The sequence below is a fragment of the Furipterus horrens genome, unplaced genomic scaffold (assembly GCF_987537825.1).
Source record: "Furipterus horrens unplaced genomic scaffold, mFurHor1.1.pri manual_scaffold_3, whole genome shotgun sequence".
Lineage (NCBI taxonomy): Eukaryota > Metazoa > Chordata > Mammalia > Chiroptera > Furipteridae > Furipterus > Furipterus horrens.
Window position 1 is genome coordinate 204,051,338 of NW_028327173.1, and position 22,515 is coordinate 204,073,852.

Here is a 22,515-nt window from a genome sequence, read left to right on the forward strand (position 1 = left end):
GGGGGTGCTGCAGACCCCACTTCGCCACCGCTGTTTAGAAGCAGGAGCCTACCTGCAACAGGGCACCAGGAAAGTTGCCAGAGGCGCAAATTCTCAGCCCCTCAGACCTAATGGCTCAGACTCTGGAGGGAGGCCTCCCCTGGCTGAAGACGCCCTCCCGGGGACTCTGGTCACACTACACTTAAGTTTGGGAACCAAGGCTTTAATCCAACGAGCCCCGCCCTGGTGCACGGTGGCATCGCCGGGGGAACATCAATGTAAACCAATGCTCAGGGACCCCCCCACCCCGATACTGACTTGGTTAATGCTGCCTGCCCGTGGGTGGTTGTTTTAAGTACATCAGAAAGAATACAAGGGGCACCAAGGATTTTCAGGGCAGTGATACCGGATGATACCTGAAGGTGTATGGTGCTAAGATATGATGCTGTGATGTGATACCACAACGATGCACACATGTCACTGTGTGTGTCAATACCCACAGAAGGGACAACACCCAGAGCGAACCCCTGATGGGTCAGTGGACGTTCATCGACTGTAACAAGTGCCCCACGGGGTGAGGGGTGCTGACAAAGAGTGAGGCTGTGCTTTGTGGGCAGGGAGCCCATGGGCCTCTGCTCCTTCCATTGAATCTGGCTGTGAACCTAAAACCGCTCTAAATGACAGTCTGTGAAAGAAAAACAAAGCTCCCCGGTGACTGTAATTCAGGTGGTCTATGGGGCCTGGGCTGATGGCCCGGGGGCCAGGCAAGCGGGACAGCCAGGCTTCACAGTCAGCAGGGAAGACCACACAGGGCTGGAGCCGTGAGAGAAGATGCTAGAAGGAGGGGAGTCCTATCCATGACTCTTGAAGGAGGAAGAGATGGGCTGGGGAAGGAAGTGGGGCAGGAGGGCTTTCTTTAAAAGCACTTGCTTGTAGCCCACCCAACCATTCCTTCACTCCAGCTCTGCTTCAACACCTTCCCCACATCCGCCCTCCCCCCACTCACCTCCTGGCCTAAGGAGTCACTCCACATAGTCAACCACAGTCCCCACTTCCTAGCAGGTGAACTTGAGCAAGTCACTGCCTGTACCTGCTTTGACCTTGGCTTCCCCACCTGCAAACGGAGGGCATCGAGCATCTTGGAGGGGACACGGGGCCTGGCGCAGGGTAAGCACACAGCAAACGCAAGCCAGGCAGACTGGCTGGTGCAGCCTGGAGCCCATGTCTGCTGCGCAGGACACGCCTCCAGACAACAGATGCTTGCGTGTCCTGCCGGCACCTCCTCTCGGGCTTGGAGATGGGGTTAGAGAAGAGGACACCAGAGAGATCCTCCACGCCCACGCTCCCACAGACAGGCTGGAACCTGGACAGAAGCACCCTTCACCCCACCAGTGTTAACCCAGGGCCTCTTCCAGGCCAGGAGCTGGGAGTGAGGAACTTGCAAACCTTTGGTTACGGGGAGACTCCAGCCCTGGGAGGGCAAGAAGGACGTCCCTGGGGTGCTGGCTTCCTGCCAGGGTGGCCTCTCTGTGGAGTCTGGGTCACCCATGGCAAGGGGAGCCTTCCCCCAGAGGGGAGCCGCAGGAGGGGCCACCACCTCCCGACAGGCACTGCTGCTTGTGCACCAGTGTTCTAGAGGGAACCCAAGGGCACATACCACCGGAAATAGCACATCCTCTGCCTCCCAAGGCTTTCTTTTTTCTTTTTTTTACCTTTTGTTTATGTTTCACAAGCCTTTTATTGGAGTGTAATATACAATAAGAGAAAAAGCACAAACCCTAAGTGAGTGACCTGATGAATAGTCACAAACTGGCACCCAACAGCCAAACAAGAAGAGCACCCTGCAGGACCCCAGCACCCAGCACCCGTTCCCAAAAGGCAACCACACCGCCTCCGGTCCCACTGAGTCTTAAACAGCTCTCCAAGGCCAGACCTCAGTACAGCAACCACAGCTCCACTTCACACCACCAGCCTGTTCCAGAAGCTTCCACAACGCCTTGGAGAAGGGCCTCTCCTCCAGCACCCCAGGCCCTGCATCACCGTGGCAACAGCTCACAAACACAGGAGCCCAGGCCTCAGTGCCATAAACAACCCTGACGGATTCAATAAATACAAATGTACTACAGCAATTTGTGGGGAATTTATGAGAAATTAAAATTTCAACTTGGACAATAAACAAACACATTTCAGAATGTGCCCCACTTAACGTTAAATAAACCGTACGCGAGCATTTTTTCAGCATGATGCTCCAAGGCTACGGACGGGGCGGCCAGGAATGCTTCCCGGGCCTCCGGGGCTGCCGGGCAGAGCGCATCCGCACGTGGTCTGCCCGCCTCACGGTGTGCGCGCCACTGTCCGAAGCACCCGCACCTGTGCCCCCCACCAGGTCGTCCCAAACGCCATCTGGGAGAAGGTGGGGCCAGTATGATCAACGCCACTGTGACTACGAGCCTTGCAGTTGGACTGAAGCACAGGGACTCACCCAAGGTCACACAGCTGGTCAAGGTCAGAGACAGGATGCAGACCCACAAAAACACCGGGCACCACTGTGCACACACAGGCAACCACGTGTGCATTTGCCAGACACACAAAAATTGCTCCGAATGAAGTGTATGATGTGGGGAGCTGGCTGAATTCTCTAGAAATCTGCCGTGTCTAAAAAGCATCAAAGGGGCCTCCTTCAAACGGATCGACGAATTCTCATGCACATACACACCCCCTCACCACCCAAGGGGACAGGAGGGCTCATCAGTGTGAGCGTGGCAACTTCACCAGGCCGTCATCAGGATGAAAAGCGACGCCACAAGGAGACAGCGACAGAGAGAATGCTGGGAGGTTTCCCCCTGTTTTCTGAAGAGTCAGATTTGCAGGAACCCCAGCCCATTTCACAGAGGAGGAACTGGAGCCGGGCCCAGATGCCGGGGCTCCTGCTGCCCAGGCCTGGGGCCTCCGGCGTCAGCGGCCTTGACTCAATGCCCTCACCTCCCATGAGTGTCCCACACCTCGGCAACACCTCTAGGTGCCCACCTGGTCATTCTCTGCAGGCTTGCAGGCTCCAGGGCCCAAGTTTCCGGTTGAGCAACCACTAATGGTCTCTGAAGTGACTACAAACAGGTGGGAAAAGTTCACCAGCTCTGGGCCCCAGCTTCCAGGTGGGCAGCCCCCACCTACTCTGGCTCTTCTGAGGCAGACCTAGGGTTGTCTGTCTCCCTGAGACTGACACCAAGGTGGTCAGAGGCTTGGTCATCTCAGTGTCCCCAGAGGACAGGAGAGGGCCTGCTGCTGGGGACCTGGGTGAATATCCAGTGACAGGAAAAATGAAGGGACCAGCCTCGGTCCTGCGAGTATTATCAGCTTCCTCCAAGAATCAATCACAACCAGAAAATGGGCCCGTGCAATAAATAACAGCCAAACAGAAAGTTGGAGTTGGGCTGCCCTGCTGGAGTCTGGGTAGGGACAGAGAACCGTGGGTTCCCCACCCGACTGCTCAAGGATGGCACCTTGAGGGAGCACAAGAAACAATGCTGCCGTGCCCTGAGGTCCAGAGTCACAGAGCAGAGGGGAGCGGGGTACTGGTCTCTCCCTGCTGACCTCCACCCTTCTCCCCTGTTGTGTCCGGGAGACTGACCTCTGAGGACTAAATCACTCAGGATCCCACGTGTCCAGCTCCATTTGGCCAACAGGGGCCCCTGGGGTAAAATGAGAGGGCAGTGGGACAAGAGACTGGTATGCCGAAGCCTCCCCCTGCTTCAGCAACACGCCTTGGGCAGGGGCTTGGGGGACCCCCAAGGGCAGGCCCCACCCCATGGGCCCCAGGAGCAGTAACAGCTTCCCACAGCTCAGCTCTCAGTGCCACTCCAGCCCCAGCAGGTCCCTTCACGTTGCCCCCAGCTCTGTGAACAGTCCCCACATTAAAGTCACTTCATCCACACCACCTGGGGAAGTTCTGCTTCCCACCAGGGTCCCTGGCTGAGAGGAAGAGGGACAGGTCCAGGTCATGAAACATTCCAGGATCAGAGCATCAGGAACAAACCTGAGTGGGACAGACACCTGTGCCGTGCTGAGCAGGCAGGATAGGGACCTTCTCATCAGCAGGGAGGGCAGACGGAGGGGTCACAGGCTGGAACAGGGGAGCAGCAGCTTGTTGGGGGAGGGAACAGATCTTGGGAATGAGGGTGATGCTGCTCTGCTGGCAAAGGCCCATGCACCATATTGGGGCCGGATTCGTGGCAACCTTGGAAACCTCAGGGAGGGACAGTAGGTTTCTATGGGAACCAGGGAGATCTGGTTAGAGCTGATGAGAAAGAGCCTCCTACCACCCTCACCATCTGGGTTCAAACACCACAGTGGCTGGTACTTGCTAGCTCTGTGCTCTCAGATACGAGAATCAGCTTCCCATCTGCACCTCTCACAGAGATGTTCTGAGGACTGACAAGATCAAAGTGAAAATGGCCAAGAAAGATGGGGACACAGGTTTGGCGATGACAAGGAGTTGGTCACGGGGTCAGGATTCCCTGGACCGTGACCCACATCCACACAGAAACTTCTCCTGTAAAGCCGGCTGGGACCCCTCCACCAGGGAAGCGCTACAGGGACCAACTCAGGGCTGCACCCAACGCCCCCACCCCGAAAGCTGGCATTTGACATTGAACACTCAGTCCCAGCCCTCGAGTCCCTGAACACGCACTGGCGACCAGAGGGCAGGGATGCCGCCGCCCACACCAGCAGCTACACCACTGAACTTGGACCTTGTGACAAGCTCTGGAGGAAGCGGCTTGATGCTCTATCTGCAGAACTGCAAAGCGATGGTCCCTTTCCACAATTCCCTTTGTGTTTTTTCCCCAAAGAAGCGCATATTACTTTTATAAATGTCAAAGACAATATAAATGCTTTATTATTTACATAGCTCAACAAAATAATCACAAGCTTGCCCCAACGAGAGCAGAGCCGGATACTCATCACAGCACCACCAGCGCCGTGGCCGATACCCTCCAGGAGAATTCACCAGCCTCAGCCACAGAGGGACTATCACACAGCCACTCAGAAAACAGGCCTAAGGAGGGTGTCTTTACAGCAGGGGAAACGCAACCAATATGCTCAGTGTGTTTGTGGGCGGCAGATTACAAAGGATAACAGTTTTGTTTAAAAGCTATAAATGTGTTCTATTTCTACGCACAGAGAGAAACCCAAAGGACACCGTGATGTGTCCTGCCGGTCATCTCTGGGCTGCGGGGAAATGCCCGCTCTCACCAGCAGTGGAGGAGGCCCTTCTGGACCTTCTGGAAAGGCATCTTTACTCCCTTCAGGAGGGTCAGGGAATCGCACAGGCCTGAGGTGAGCTCTGGCCAGGGACCCTGGCCTCTGGGCAGCTCCACGCAGCTGGCGGCAGCGCACAGTCCCTTGTGGCCCCGCTGGAGGGTCCCTGGGCTATGCTGGGAACAGACTGGCTCACAGTCAAGGCCAAGGCCCGGCTGCCATCACATCTCAGGGATTTTCATCTTCTCCCCGTCATGGGTCATCGTTCCCATGAGACAAAGGAGGGCACTACAGCCTCAGACAACAAAGTAAGGAGACAAAAGAGAGACCCAGAGCTGGCCTAGGGACGCCTGCGTTTCTAATGAAGGCGAGCCTGAAATGGTCACCATGGGACACTCAGTCGGCACCCAATCTTATCAAGCCCTGCACTGAGGGGAGGGCCGGGCCCCCTTTATAAAGTTCAGTAAACGTGCCCCAGCCCCCACCCGGGAGGTCCCCTCTCTCTCCTGGGCCAGGCTCCCCTGCCCCCAACCTAGGCCATTAGCTCAGTCCCAAAGGCATCCGTTCCCATCCAGGCTTTTGATGATCCTGTCAAAACACTGCAAATAACTTATATCCTCTTGGCAGGCCCTGTGGCAAAAGTACTGCCCAGGCGGGGAGAAGGGAGTAAGCCGAGGCTGCCACATGCCAGGAAACCCACCCACCAGGGATAGAAGAGGCTCAGAGGCCAAATTTTTGCCAAATGAGACCAAGCAAGGGGTGGGCTCCCCAAGACCCCTAACGTGATCTCAGGAGGAAGAAAACCAGAGAGCTGCTGGGAGGGCCCTCCCGCCCCACATCTGCCCCCAGGGAGGCCTTCCCTCCACCCTCGCCTCCCTCGTCAGCGCTTTCTGGGAGGTGAGCCTGGGAGAGGTTTTGCCGCTTGCCCAGGGTGGCACAGCTACAGAGGGGCCAGGTCACCAGCCTCGGGTCCAGGACGGCAGCCTCCTGAGGGGAGAAGGCACTGGCTTTGCCGCTGTGCACCCTGGAACCCAGCCCTCGCTCCACAGCTCGCTGGCCAGGCGGCCCAGGGCAGACCTCAGGGACCCCACCCAACAAGTGAGGGTGCAAACAAGGCACAGACACAGTCACCTGGGCTGGTCCGCAGAAGCCCAGCCCGAAGACACCACAGCATTGGAACTGTCACGTGGGCACTTCAGAGCGCCGATGAGATCTTAGTAGGTGATTACTGCCCAGCGTTCTTGAGAACCCGAGAACCCTGAATGCTCCCCCAGGACACCTGACCAAAGGCCCCCGCCCCCGCCCCATTCCCATCGGACCGCGGAGCACCTCCCAAGGGGCTTCTGTGGCGGCGGTGGCTGGGCCCTGCTCCACGGCCAAGTTCTCGGACTCAGTGCAAGCCGGGATCTCCTTATAGGGCCTGCTCTGAGGCCACCACAGAAAGTTCGAAAAGAAATACTCAGCCTGACAGTTGTGCTGGGAAACAGGCCCGTGCGGAAGGGGAGCCACTGGGCTGCCCCTGCCTGCCTCTTGCACAGGACATCAAAGAGCTCGGAGAAAGATGGGGGCCGTAGTGGCTGCCGGGGGATTCTGCAGGTCAGGTGGCTAAATGGGCAGAAAGACGGAGCCAAGTGACAGCTCTGAGTTCACAGACTTCTGGAAAAGCCATGAAATCTCAGCTGCACACAGGACTCCCAGGGCCTCCCCCAGCCAATGGCGAGCAGGGAGCCTTTGGTGGCCAGGGTCGGGGGTCTGCACCCGTTGGAGGCGATGCCTTGACTCAATTCTGGCTGGACCCAGGGAGACCCAGAAAGCGGGAGGATGTCAATCAGCCTGTGACCTCAAATGCACCCAGCCAGGGCAAACTCTGCTCTGCTCCAAGCCCAGCGGACACTGCCTCGGGGTGCCAAGTTCAGGAGGGGACACCCGAGGACACCTGAGCTAGGACCTCACTGCACCCCAGCAGGACAAGCAGCCCTGTCAGCCCTGCTCTCCAGATGGATGGCATTTTTTCTGCAGACAGTTCTGGTTTCTTGACTTTCTCGTTGCCGGTGACAATCAACCGAACAAGAGAGATTCCTTTCATTTTGGCTCATCTACCTACCCAGTCAGTCAACTACACAACACCCCACTTAGACTCATGTAGTTTGTCCAAATTAAAGTCCAGAGCCCGAGTGTGCTGGACACAGCTGGATGTAGCCCAACGCCCACTCCCCATCCTCCTCTTTAGTAACAGAACCCCAAGTTCATGTGAGGTGACAATGTGTCCAGTAAAGGGACAACACTTGCCAGCTTGCAGGCCGCCAGATGTCAGGATGCTCGGTTCTGACTAAGGCCGTGCAGGCAGCCATGGAAGCTGGGACTTCTAAGGAGGCCACCTAATGAGAACAGACGAGGGGGTGCTCCGCTCCCTCACCACCTTCCTTCTTCCTAAAGCCTCAGCAGCCATCCTCAGCGAGGAGGTGGCTTTGAGCCAGGCCGCCGCATGGAGGACACTGTGGCACAAGCACAGAGAAAGGGTTCGGAACAACACTACCGAGCCCCCGCATCAGCCCGGGGCTGCAGGCACTGGCTGCTTTGACACAGCCAGACATAAATGTACTATTTTATTTAGGCTACTGGCTGCGGAATGCAAGTCCTGATGGCTCCAGCATAAAAGCTACGGGTGGACAGGGTATCGGAGAATAGGAGCTGGTGAGGCAGAAGGGGCTGGGGGCTAGGGTCCAGGAGTGGCCCCTACGAAGTACAATGTCCTTGCCTGAGAGACTCATGACTGCCCTGCATCTGCTTCTTATAATTCTCCCTTTTCATCCAGGTCCAGACAAAGATTTCCTATTTGTGGCACTGACAAGGTTCCTCAACATTTTCAGAAAGAAGATTCAATCTTCTGCATATGTTGACTCTCCCTCCTAACAACTTAAAGAGTTTTCCTCTGTGGTAGCCAATCTCATTTCCCCTTACGCACTGGCCGCTGGGAAGCTCGGAAGTACCCCGGCGGCGTTCCCTCCCAGCAGCAGCAGGCCTGTCCATTAGTTTTACATCCTCCTCTGCAGCTCGGCCTTGGTGTACTTCTATTTTACTAACCTCTCCTTTGGGGAAAGAGAGTATAAAAAAGCATACAGAACCCTAGAAGCCAGGTACATGTCTGAATAACTTAATGAAAGAAGCAGCTCATCTCTTCTAAGAATAATTACAATGGCAAATTAGCCTTCATAAGAATAAGGAAAACTCCCCAGTTCATGTGTACTTCCTGAGCTTTCAAAATGGTGCCACACAACACATGCACCTCCAGAGGCCAGAAACTCCCACAGTGCAGAGGCAGGCCCAGGAAGCCGGTCTCACCACCTGGGAGGGTCCTACCGGCCCCACGAATGGCCCACTTAGGAGTTAATAACAAGCACTGGTCCTTACTGCGCAGAAGCGCACACTGAAGCATTTACAGGGGAGACCACAGAATGAAGACCTGCCTGGAAACCGTCAGCGGGGAACAGGGCCTGCACGAAAGGGCACTGACCACGTGCTGACGTACATCGTGCTGAGGGACAGGCATGCAGGGACTCATCAAACTATGTTCTCTGGTTTGGTGTGTCATGAGATTTTTTTTTCCTGTAATAGAAAGTAAAACTAGTAACAGTAAATAAGCCTCCTGGAACCAGGCTCGATTCCAATCCCAGCGCCTCGTCTCGGTTACTGTGCAACGTTGGCCAAACTACTTAACCTCTCTGTTTCGGTTTCCTTGTTTACAACATGGGGACAAAAACACTACGGACCTCACAAGGCTGCTGCAAGGAATAAATGAACTAATACACGTAAATCCTCTGATCTTGCCTGGCACAAAGTGGGTGCTCAATCAACATCAGCCATTACATGGCTGGCCAAAAAGTTCGTTTGTCTTTTTCCTTTAAGATGGCTGTAGTAGTGCTTAGTTGTCTTGAACTTCATTTGAAACAATTTTGTTAGACTGTATTGTTACAGCTGTCACGTCAGTGTGCCCATTTTTTAAAAAACTTATCAAAACTGGTGCATTTTTGTGCAGCCATTTTAATATTGAAAGTGGAAGAAGATGTGCAACATTTTCAGCATATTACGCTTTATTATTTAAAGAAAGGTAAAAACGCAACTGAAAAGTAAAATAAAAGATTTGTGCGGTGTATGGAGCAGGTGCTGTGACTGAATGTGTCAAAACTAGTTTGCAGAGTTTCCTGGTACTATGGACATCTTGACCAAATAATTCTTGGCTGTGGGGCCGTCTTATGCACTGGAAGATGTTTAGCAGCACCTCTGGCCTCCACCCACCAGAAGCCAATAACGGGAGACAGCCGACATGCTCAAAATACTCAAATCAATAAAGTTCTTGGTGAAAATGAAAAATGTGTCTTTTATTTAAAAAAAAAAACTAAACCAACGTTTTGGCCAACCCTATACTTGTGAGCCATTTGGCAGAGCGATGGCCTCACAATCGCCCCTACAGAGGCGTCAACTGCTGCCAACGCTGCTTGCACACCCCAGCCCCCCGCCTCCAGCACAGGCAGGTATGGGGACACAGCAAGAAGCAACCACTGAGTCAGCGGCCTAGGATACAGCCGTGCACGCAGAGCAGGTAGGAAGGAGGCAGCTTATAAGCCATGGGCCCCACCACGTCCTGAGCCCCTGATGCCTTAGACCCAGCAATGCCACTTCCAGACGTCAGTCCAAAGAGACAACTGACATGGGAACAAACACTGACATCCAAAGTCACCCAGGGCAGCACTGTCAGAAAGAGCAAGTCGGAAACTTCCCAAACTCGGGGCGCCAGAGCAGAGATGCGGTTCCTGACACTGAGACGCAGGGACAGCGGAAACGTGCCCGTCTCAGAGGTGATTACGCAGTACGAGCAGATGGCCGCCCTTCCCCTGAATGCAGGTCACAAAACCGCAGACACAGAATACCCCAGCCTGGATTCATGCACTATGTAACGAAGAGCCTATATTTTTTGTAAGTTTATGAGAAAAAAAGTGAGAAAAATATACCACAGTAATTGTTTTAATAATTATCTCCGCGTTTTCATCTTTAGGCCTGTCTTTTTATCTCCCAAGATTTCAATGAGGGGCACATACTAATTGATCAGGAAAGCAGAATCATGGCTTTTTAACACGCACGGCCCTCAGAGCCTGTCCTGTCCTGCGTAGAACAGCACAGGGCTCAGCGTGCTCACCCAGCAAGCATGGAGCTCACACCGGGGCTGCGTCCTGCGCTCCTCACACAGAAAAGAAAGTTCTGGCTCAGGACACGTCAACGGGCAGCCAGCCCCAGCTTAGGGGGCGGGACTGCTGAGGGAGCCCGGAAGGTGTTGGGCAGGGTGACACCTGAGCAGGTCTAACAGCACACACAGAAACAGGAGAATGGGGAGGGGCCCGGAGAGGGAGATGCCAGCTTCTCAGCCGACCGAAGGATTGAGAGGCTTCACGGTCCGCCATGCGGAACTGAGGGCAATGCCTGTCCCCATCCTGCGTTCCACAGCACCAGCCGGGCCCGGAGTGTGGTCCAGGGCCTTCCCGTGCCCCTGGAACAGAGCGGGCCCCAGGAGGCGGCCCCCAACGCAAATGAGCACCCGCTCCTTGCACCAGAGCCTCTGCTATTGTAGTGTGCACCCCACTTAACGGGGGGTCTGGATCCAGTGGCCACGGGCCAGCACTCTCTACCCAGTAGCCGGCTGCGGGCGGGGGCCCTGCCGACACCCCTGCAACACCCCTCTGGACAGCCTCACCCAGACCAACCCCAGAGAAGGCGGCTGCTTTCAGAGCAGAGTCTCTGCCCCTTCCACCCCCTGGTGTTTACGTCAAGTGCTTGCTTGCTCCCCTCCAAAGGCCGCTGCCATCAGGGAGATGGGGTCCCAACGTGCCTGGGGGTCAGGCACCCAGCTTCCCTGGCAGGAGTGCTCTTTTTGTTTTAGGGGTTTGCTCATGTGACTCAGCCAGTCCAAGGTGGGGAAAGAACACCCAGAACAGGGACCCGCAGGCCTCTGGGGCACGCAGACCGGCACAAACGCCAGGGGCAGCGTCTGTGCAACAGCAGCCCAGGAGGCTCGAGAATAAAAATGAAATGGTCAGAACTGAAACCATTCAGGGACGTCGACTGCACTTAACACCGTCTCACAGGCACGCTCCCAAGGCGTGTCCCCCAAAATGGGATCTCTGTTAATGGCTGCTGTGAACATCTGAATGAGAGAAACTAATGCACGCGAGTCCTCCTGCTGCCCCACGTATCATTACTATAAACACTATGACAGCCATGCTTACGCAGAAACTTCTTTGTTAAATATCTGCCTAAGTAAATGGCTGAGAATGAAAATAATTTCCAATGCGCTTTTTAAAAATGTGTTTCAAATTTTAAACAAAATAAAATCTATCTTTAAAAAAGGAATGAAGCTAAAACGCACAATAGAAATCCCAAAGTGGCCCTATGGGGAACGGGGAGCGGCATTCTCTACACTAGCAACGATCTTTCTAAACAGCACAGGTTCACTCCCAGGCTGTATGCACCCCGCCACCCCCGCTCATAAGCCGCACTGTCCGTGACAGAAGATACGAAAAAAGTAAACTCATTCCTTAAGCACTGAGTAGGTGTCTTAGGTCCTGTGTGGTGAGTGTCACCTTGTTTTAAAGATGAGGGAAACGAGGTCACACACAAGTCAGAAGCCCAGACCTCAGTAGCGGCCCCAAACAACCGCACAGTAAAGTTTGTGCAGAGCCAACTTCCCCATCCTGGGGTCACCCTCCCGGAGGTGCTGGGTCTGCTGTTGGGGTGCGGATCCGCGTCGCGCCTGGGTGCCCATGAGGAAGTGGCTGAATGGCGGTCATGGGCTCTTTCAGCAACAAGGACGCCAGGCTCCCAATAAACTCCAAAGCAACGAATATTCCCAAAGTCCCTTCCACCTGGCTCCAGAGCAGCTGGCAGAGGGAGCAGATGGAAGGAAGGCATGTTCACCTCTACCTGGACTTCAATTACGTGGAAATAAAATCCAGGGAGGGCTCGGAGGCCAGTGACCTGGGGCAGCCTGGGGAGCATGCGGGAGGCAGAAGGAAGCCAGCTGCGGATAGTCATTTGACACCTTTAACTGCGTAACTCATAGAACAACTTTTGAACCATGTGAAATATTACCTAAATAACAAGTTCGTCCCTTAACCCTTAACAGAGAATTCAGCGTCTATAATCCTTGGAAAGAAGCACACTTGGCAGCCACGTGGCTCGCCCTCTGGCCGCAAGGGACGAGGGCAGTGACGGAAGTTCCCTTGCTGTACTCAGCACACCTACCTACACCAGCTTTCTCGCCCTCCGCTCCCCCTCCTGCACCCCGAGTCTGGGAACGGACCCCTCACTCTCTCACTCCCACATCCACCCAGGCACCTCCCTGCCTTTTGTCTCCTCAGCATGAATTCCTGCCAGACCCCATCACCCCCACTTGGCTGTGGCCCCAGCCTCCTACCAGAAAACCCAGCTCCTCGACCCCCACTCCAGCCTTGTCCAACCACCTCCTCTGGGACCCCCCAACGGGACCTTGACCCGTGGCCTCTAATTGGAGCAGTCGCCTCTCCCCAACGGAAGCCCCTCAACGCCCCGTGACGTAGGGCCCCATGAACAACTCACCGGGCACTCCTGTGGTCTGGCCCTGCCACCCACTATGGCCTGGTCGCTTGCCAACTCCCTCATGGCCAAGGCCACAGAGCCTCTGAACCACTCCAGGTCAACAGGCCCTCCCCGCCTGCCCAGCCTCTGGGGCCTTGTTCACACGGCACTCCCTGCCTGAAATGACATTCAACTACCTCACCTCCCCACCCACAACTGCACCCAGTTCATTCCCTAGCGAGAGGCATCAATTTCCCTATAAGGCCTTCCCCACCCTTGGCCCACTCCCCCCTTTAAGTGCTGGCCCCACGTCCTCGCAGGCCCCCACGTCCTCTGGGCGTGCCCATAAGCCGGGGACAGCCATCCCCGCGTCCCCAGCCCCAGTGCCTGGCCCGGCCCGCCAGCCCTGGGCCTGCTCCCAGTGTGTCCTTTCCTGATGTTCCGCTCCTGCTTGATCATCCACCACCCAACTCCCCTCCCTGAGTAGTTTGCTCTGGAGGGACCCCAAGCAAGGCCCATGCCCACGGGAGCGCCCGGGCAGCCTGGGGAGCAGTGGCCGCTGCAAAGACTGGGGTTCGTAATGTCTGAATTCTCAAGGAGCATGGAAGGAGGACAGCGAATCTATAATCAGCCACAGCGTTTCTCACACTTACAGCTTGCTCATTTGCATTTTAGAATAAAGCACCAACCCCTCGGATGCTAAGAGTCACCCTCCCTCCCCTGCTCTTTGAAAACAGCAGGGGAAAGATGAGCTGAAGAGCAAGCTGGGGCGGGGGGCGGGCAGGGCCGTGCGTACATGTTCTTCCACGGTTTTCACCATGTCCAGGGCTGTGCTAGAAAGAGGCGAAGGAGACCAGAGCTGAGGAAACCTCACAGCCTCCCCAACAGATCAGGTCAGAGTGGAAAACACGCCTAGGGGACATGTCCTATGAGGCGGACACAGGCCTCCTGCAGGCTCTCAGCAGAGCCCTGCCAGGCCACACGTGACCCAAGTAGCCAAAGAATGCTTTCTTCTTCTAATAAAGGCTCACTTGGTGGAGGGCAGTGATGGCCGTGCCCTGCTTGGAACCGGTCATTTTAGCAACGAGCTGTTTCCAGGGCAGGAGGAGCACAAAAGCCTGGGGAGCAGGTCAAGCCCTGGTCCAGGCTCTGGGCCTGGACCGGCCTCTCGACGAGGTTCTATCAGGGGGACAAGGCTCATCGCCACTAGCCAAGCTCTCCCTGCCTCCTCCAGGAAGTCTTCCTGACTTATCAGGCTGGGTCACGACCCTCCTCTGGGCCTATGCCAGTGATCCCCACCCACCCTGGCCTCTGGCTGCCGACTGCAGACTTCAGAGCTGAGGGGACCTGGCCTTGACCCATGTGAATCCCCAACCCCTGCAGCCTGGTACAGAGCAGACACCCAGGGAAGACTGCTGAATACTGATGCGAGGAGAGCCCAGTCTGCCAACCCACACCTGCCGGCTAGGAGGGGCCCTACTCCAAAGGCTTAGTGAGGCCTACTATTAACATCTGCTATGACAGAGTCAGCATCCTCATTACAACAGTACAGAGGAGGAAACTGAGGAAGAAGACCTGCAGACTACCACTTCCAAGACACGTGTCGGAAACTATCACCTTCAGGACAGGTACCTACACCATCACCATGATGGCAGGTAGCCTCTCAGGACATGGGGGTAAGGGACATCTTGTTCCACAGCCCATGTCCCCTCTGTCCTGTGCCCCAGCCTGAGCCCCAGCACTGACATAGAGCTGCACTTCCACTGGTCTGGGCCCTGCCAGCCTCGGCCTCACCTGGGGGGCCTCACGGTACGGGAGCAGAGGCCAGCACGTCTTCCTGACTATTAAGCATCACTTGGCTTAACAGACCCAGGTTAGGGAGGCCAGTCGGCCGGCAGACAAGCCCTCTGCCCAGGCCTTTCTGGGTCTCTGTAGACACATAGGCCCCAGAGTCTGAGTGTCCCAGCCCCCATGGGGCCCTGCCTGATGGCCTCAGAGCCTGGCGCTGTCCCTCTCTGAGGCGGCACCTGCCTCAGAGCCTGATTTTGAGACATAAACAGGGTAATGACCTTCAAACTAAACCTCCGAAATAAATGTTTAAAGCTATGTTTCTATTTGCACATTTTCAAGTTGACATCTAAGATTTCTCATCATAAGTTTAAATACTTGTAGAGGATGTAATTTCCAACATATTGTAAATATTAACATTTCAAAATAAAACTGTTACTATTTCTCTTTTAAATGGATCCAATGGAATCTAAATATCATAGCAATTTGAGATCAACCATCATCCATCTTAAAAGTACAGAACAGACTCTTCTTAAAAACACCTGGAAAGTTAGCAGTGTTCCTGCTGCCTTCTCCAATTTCCAATCCACATCAGTGTTTTCCATTTGAAGGCCTTCTACTGAATATTCTATTATACTACCAGGCAAAAATAGTAATAATAATAAAGTATATTAATATTTTAATTTTTTTAATTTCATGTATAAAACTGTCAAAAGTATTCTTCTCAACATATTTGTTATCACAATTACTAATAGTATATAACTGATCAATACAACAGAAATATATTACAGATTTATGTAAGTAATAAACACAAAAATGTTAAATGCAGTTAGAAACACATCTTAGAAGAGATGAATGGAAAATTTTTTAACTGCTTCATGCACCCACAGATGGACATTACCTATTGTTAGAATAAGACTGAGTTTATTATCAGTTCTATCTCTATTTTTCAATTTTTATAGCTATAAGTGCTGAGAGCACTCATTCAAATAAACAAATAGGATTAAATAGATTTATCATAGCACATCCTCTGAATTCTTTCAGTTATATGCCAAGAATTATAGTAATGATCAAAAATTACTGTTAATGTCCTACCAGCTGATGTCCTATCCACTGACCACTCAATCAAGTGCTCTTTCAGTTTCACTGCAAACAAAGAACTCAAAGTCCCTCACACGCCCCAAGATCACAATATCCAGCGGAATGACGTCCAGAGGTTCTGTGTCCCATGTCACACGCCAGATTCACACCTGATGATGACAGCATGCATTCTCTGGTAGATAAGCAGCTTCCTGTGTGCCAGCCACCGTACCTACTACTTTCCCCGAATTAACTCCATTAGTCCTAGCAACAACCCCAGGACCCCGGTGGGGAGACTGAGGCACCGAGTGGTCAGACAACTGGCCCGAGGTCACACAGCCAGAACCGTGACCCCAGGCGTCTTGTAGAGGATGTGGACGTGGGAAGGGGACCAATGCGAAAGGGGCAGCCGGGAGGACGGTGTATAAGCTCCCTCCCCGGCAGCTCAGCCGTGGGAATGAACACGAGGCGGCTGAGGAGCTGCACAAGTGACTTCTTACATGTGCTCCCGCCGCCACCTTGGACAGGTCACACATACACGCTTCTTTTAAGTAAATGCCATCAATGCCTGGCATCCCAAAGTACCCAACAAATGTGAGACACTCATACTGCCGCTCCTGCCATTCCCTATATAGCAGGAGGAGAAATAACTCCCGTGACAGGGACAAACACCGCAGGCCTATTCAGTTTTAGTTTACATTCCTGACCAGAGGCCCCAACGCCCTTTTTTCAATAGCAGCCAACTCCCAGGCACTGACAGGCCTGCCAGCATTTAGTTCATGGGGCAGTCTATTACCACCAGGCTTAGGGGACAAACAGACCTGCATTCACATCCCAACTCTAACCACTTGCCAGAGGAGTTCCCCCAGAGAAGCCACAGCAGCTGAGCCTGTTTCTTCATCTCTAGAACAGACATGAAAACACTGCCCAGGTCGCCAGGGGACTGCACAAAACGGGAGAGCCCATCAGGGCACCTGACACAGGAAATAATGGGCGGTGGCAGGTGGCATGCCTGTTTCCCCCTCTTCCGTCGCTGACATTTACTGACCGGCCCAATGCTCATCTATCTCCAGCATCCGGCGGTCCACCAGCCTGGGAAGCTGGCGCAGATGCCTGGCTGACTTTGAAAAGCCAGCTGAGTGGATTCGCTTCCAATTTTTGCAAAGAGCTTTTCTCTCTGTCTTGAAATTTCAAATACTCCAAACACTCAGGGACGCCAGCAAGAGCAAACAGAGAGGTGTCGTGGTGGGTTTTATTTTTAGATGCCAGTGTGGAAAGCATCCATTTGGCTTCATTGTGGTCCCCAGCCACCACTTCCTCCCCCAAGGCATCACCAAAATGAACAGCAGATACATCAATAAAGATTTCATAACTTTCTGCCTGGTACATTCTAAAACGATGGCTCCGGTCCCCAGTTCCACCCGCAGACTAAGTGAGTTAAGGGCTTTAGTCTAAACCCTGACCCCAGGTGTTGCTCATACCCTGCCTCACACCCCGAAGCGCCAAGGTCCCTCCCTTCCCCACCTGCCACGTTGTGATCTTTCAAGGACAGGAATCAGGTACTACGGGAAGGCCACATTTTTTCCCCTTTTAAGCAGTGTTTGTTGGTGAACATGTAAAGTCACTTCTAGCCCTAACCAAGGGTGGCTCAGTGGGTTGGGCATCATCCCGCAAAGTCAAGGGTCACCAGTTAGATTCCCGGTCAGGGCACACACCTGGGTTACGGGCCAGGTCCCCTGGCTGGGGGCGTGCGCGAGGTAACCGATCAATGTTTCTCTCTCCCATCGGTGTTTCTCTCCCTCTCTCTCTGCCTTCCCCCTTCCTAAAAATAAAATCTTTAAAAATATAAAGTCACTTCCCCTAAAAACGGCTCCCAACAGAAATGTCCTTGTGGACCCTGGCACGAAGCTGGAGCTAATCTCGAAGCTGGAGCTAATCTCAGGGAAGCGCCTGGTGCTTCGCACGCTAAGCTCCAAGGACGGGTCCAGGCCTTGGTGGTGGGTACAGGGCATCTGCAAAGGGTCCGGGGACTCCAAAGTAACCACTGGAAAGGACTAAGAGACAAAAACTAGCCAAAGGATCCCGGGCCAGGAACGACCTGAGACGCCTAGCCCCAGAATGAGAAACATACAACCGAATCCCCTCTGCCCTCTACAGGCATTATCAATCAATCCCTGCCCTCAGCCATTCACAGATTTAGAATTCTCCAGGGGCAATCGCTACCAATCAATCAGAAATGGCCCCGAAGGCAAACTTCTTAGCCACTCCGGAATTCTGACTTCCCCCTGGATGGAGAAATTAACGGCCACAGAAAAGCTCAGGGCAGATCATGCACCTTTGCAGAGACAAGGGAGCCTGGATGAAAACTCTTGAGCTGATGAGCAGGCTACCGGGAACTGCCTCCTCCCCACAAACAAACCTCAGCCTCCGAGTGGCAGGTTCAACCCACAAGCTGCAGAAGAGGACGGCCAGACGGAAGAATTCAGCAGCCTGTGCCCAAGGGTGCTAGAGTTAGTTCATCCCACTTCGCCACCCCACCCCACCCCACCCCACCCATGGGTGCTATCAGGCCTGTGCATTTACCTCAGGGCCACAGCACCAGCTCCAGGCCAAGGAGAGCTTCTCTCCTTCCTTCATTACCTCCCTCCCTGTCTCCCTCCCTCCCTCCCTCCGTTCTTTCCTTCTTCCTCCCTCTAGTGAGGGACTCATATGACGGAAAAAGCTTAATTTCAAGGTAATAGCTAATAAGCTTAGTAATCAATGCATGTAAGAAGCCATTGTTTCAGGGACTGACATTATGCCCCAACCTGACTCCAGGAGACCATAAGCAGTCCCACCTCAGGAGGACTGCACGCACGGCAGTATCTGAGCCACTGTGCTCCAGGGGTACCCAGGACACAGATAAAGACCACCACCCAGGACACAGATGAAAGAACACTGGAGCTTCTATCTGATTAACTTTTCCCCTGAATTCCAAACCCCTTACCTACACTTCTCTTCTCCTTATAAAAAGGGTCCGTTTATAGTGGAATTTACGACAGCCTGTTAGGGTACAAACCTGCTGTCTTCTCAGATCGCCGACCATCTGCATAAAGCGCCCATAAAGGTTCAATCCCTGTCTCTGCTGATTGGGTCTGACAGGTGACAGGCAGCATGAACACCGGCTTTTCCAGTTTCACCACCTTCCTTCCTGCTCCAGCCAATGAGCACCTGACCCAAGTCCACCCCTGGTGATGCAACATGGGGGTCAGGAACCCCCACTGACTCAGTCCACCCAGGAGCCAGGGATCCACAGGGAGGGTAAGATGTGGCCTGACATCAAAAAAGGGTATCACTGGGGAAGGTGTGTACCCTGACTTGGGGCAGAGGGAACACGTGTGGTCTTAGAGATGATGCCAATCATGAGAAGGTCTGCCACAGAAGAGGGCGCATCCCCAGAGGGCTGGACAGCCAAGGCAGGGGGCTCAACAAACCATGGGGGCATCAGGGCCCAGCATCTGCTGGGCGGCTATGCCTGTCCACCCTCACCCCCACCTAGAGCCCCCTCTCTCGCCCAGCCAGCTCCCTCCATGGACAAAGCCAGCCCCACCCCAGGCTCTGCCCGGGAGGAAATCGTGGAGATTCCCCTGGGGAGACCTTAAAGACAAGATGTGCATGAAGAGAGGCCGACACCTAGACCCCAGGGAGAGGGGACAGCAGAGTGCTGAGGGGCCCCTGGCCTGAAAGATGGTGAGGGCAAGGTCGTACTCACCTGCACGACTTCTATCCCTCGCTTCCTGTGGAGGAAAACAAAGAAAACACAGGTTACTTGGCAGGCAGGGAGCATCCTTCCAGAATGTTCTCTACAGCCAGCTGAAGGCAGGAAGGCGAGGAGCGCCAACGGCTGTACCTCTCAGGCCATGCTCCCCCGAACGGCCTCCGTTCCATGGGGAAGGTCTATGAATTCCGAGCTGGTCCTCAAAGCTACCCTCTGGCAGAGAGAGGGTGGGTTCCCTCGAAGGACCTGGACGGCCCTACAGAGACCCCCGCTTGCTGTCCTCACAGTCAGCCACCCGCCTCCCCAGCCCCGGGCAGGCCTCTGCCAGCGCAGCTCCAGCCTGAATGCCCAAGACACCCCCCCCCCACTTACCACCCTCAGCGGGTCACACCCCACAGCCTGGCCCCGCAGGTCCACCCCAGCTGGTCATACTCCAGCCCACCCCCTGCCTCATGCAGGAGGCCCCCAAACCTTCAGTCCTTCCCTGCTGCCCCCACGGACACCCTGCTACCCTCTGTCCCTGGTTCAACGCTCTCAGCCCTCGCCAATAGTACCCAAGCCTGGGCCTTGTCACCCTCTGTCCCCCGCAAGCCCCATGGCCTCTGGTCCCCACCACCAGTGCCCTGACCGACCCCAGCACAGGGCGTCGCGGGGTGGGGGTCCCCACAGAGCACACCAAGGCTCCCTTGCCAAATCACTCACCTTGACCCACCCTCCACCTTCCAACTGAGATTCCAGGCACACAGGACTACAGGGCTGGGTCACATCTGCCGACCTTGGTCCCCACCTTCCATCCCAGCCTTTAAAATTCAGCTCAGACACAAACGCCCCCAAGAAGCCAGTCCTGACCCATAACACCTTCCCCCAATCCACACAGAGCCCGAACGCCACTGAGAACTCGGGGTACCACCATCTCAGCCCTTTGTTCCAGAGTATCGATGGGCTGCCACTGGGCTGGGTGCAGGAGAAGGCACAGGGGTCCATGTGGCAGACAGACGTCATGCCAAGCACTGTGCCACGTGTACTTTCCTGGGGAAAAGGCGGGGCCTCCCACAGACGCCGGCAGGCGGTGACCAGGAGAGGTCAGGGACTGAGCTGACTTGCCCCCATTCCTTCCTTGGAGCAGACAGTGCCCTCCTGGCATACCAACGCTCTGCAAACATAACGCGTGAGCCATGGCTCACTCAGTTCCTGGGCCCGGCCTGCTGGCACTCTGGGGGGCCCTTGGGGGAGGGGGCTCCCAGGCTAAGGGAGGAGCCGGCCCGATGCTCCCGATGCTCCCGGGCAATCCTCTGGGCCTGGCCTCACACAGCACAGCTGACATTTGTTGGGTGGCTCCTTCCCCAGCGCCATCTGAGAGCCAGCAAGGACAGGGACCTCACAAGGAAGCCACTCCGTGAGACACCAAGAATGAGGTCATCCTTCTGGAGGTGCCCAGCCCCCACCCCCCAATCCCCAACCCCAAGGAACCCAACTTGAACATCACAGCAGTCAATCCACAGGTCCACACCGTCACGCAGCTTCTTTGCAGTTCTGGAAGGAATGGTGGCCCACATCCATCTGCTTCCATGATTCCACGAGGGGACAAACTGGACACAACAGGGCAACCTTGGGCCACCAAAGCCCAGAGCAGGGGGACAGGCAGTCTCACCAGGAGCCAGTGCCACCCCCGTCACTGCTCACTACCACCCCGTTCCTGAGCCCAGCCTCACTCTAGGCTGTCCTGGCCCCACAGGAACACCCGTGACAGTGCTGCCACGGTCACCTGGCATGTGACCGTAACTCGCCAGGCTGCGATCAGTGGACCCCTCACCCCTGCCTCTGCTGCTGCTTCTGGACGGAAATCTTGAACGGTTGAGGGAGAAGTCCCCGGGGAAGCTCCAAATGACAAGACTGGGACCGCATGATGGGAAAGACAAGGACACAGAAGGAGACAGAGGGTGTGTCTACGTGACCCATGCCAGGGGCAGAGGGCTTCCACCAGCCTCCCGCCAGGGCCTGATTCTCCCCTCCAAGTTAACGCCCGCGACACCCAGATTAACCCCGTGTGCTGCCATTCTCCCTGTGAAGCCGACAACAGCAGTTATCCCACTCCGTCCACGTGTGACATCCCCCCGAGACAGCGCTCCCTCCCCCAGACCCAGAAGCAAACAGGTCTCTAACTCTGAACACAGATGGAACCTGTAACATGAAAGAAACAAAGTAATCCTGAGAGGGGACAGGCTGAAAACCTGAGGGGGCGCGGGGCTCCCAGGAGAGAGAGCAGTTTCTCTGTAGCTCACAGCCCCAAGAACAGCGGAAACTGCAACTCGGGTAGCAAAGGAGGGCTGAGCTCCCCTTCCTGTCCACACCAGGCCACCCCACGTGAACTACCTAAGGCGCCCCGAGTGCCCGCCGCACTGACGCCCTGCACAGCACGGAAGCTGAGCGAGCTGGGGCAAGCCTGCCCTCCACACTCCAGGGCCACGTGTAATGGGGTGACGGGGAGGGGGCAGGAAAACACGACGTGAACATGCGGGGTTCCCTTCTTCATCAGGAATCCTGCAGGACACAGGACATCCACAGCCTTCATTTCCCAACAGGAGGGGAGAGAAGGAAAGAGAAACCAGGGAGCTGGTTGTCCAGTGATTCATTGCTCCTCCTAGAAACCCCAACTCCAGGATCCCCCCCTCAGACACGAAAATACGTGCCAAGTGTTCCGGCTACGGCTGTTCACTGCCACACTGTCTGTGACAGCAGAAAACCAGCAGTGACCTGAACCCCCCAGAAGGGGCACCCACATTGAAAGAGGACCAGGCAGCACCTCAGGAGACCAAGGCAGTGCTCCGGGCACATGTAAGCATTACCTGTCCCTGACACACTGCTATGTGAAAATGCAAGCTGTAAAACCCCATGTGCACCCTACGATTATTTGGGTCACGCGCAAGATCCAGTCCACAGAATGAATCTGAAAGTACTACAAGGAAATGGTCACAGGGTGGCCTCTTGTCAAAGGCAAGAGTGGCTGGGGCCGGGGTGAGACTTCCTTCTCACTGTACCCTACTGCATCA

General features: G+C 54.9%; 1 protein-coding gene across 2 annotated transcripts in view; it reads right to left on the reverse strand.

The window, feature by feature from the left end:
- Window positions 1-22,515, reverse strand: part of ITPK1 (inositol-tetrakisphosphate 1-kinase) — a 136,316-nt gene that overhangs the window by 82,703 nt on the left and 31,098 nt on the right. For both annotated transcript variants that reach the window (XM_090271330.1, XM_090271331.1), the window contains exon 2: window positions 19,460-19,484. In XM_090271330.1, coding sequence (XP_090127456.1) covers window positions 19,460-19,484 — 25 coding nt within the window. The remainder of the gene's footprint in view (window positions 1-19,459; window positions 19,485-22,515) is intronic.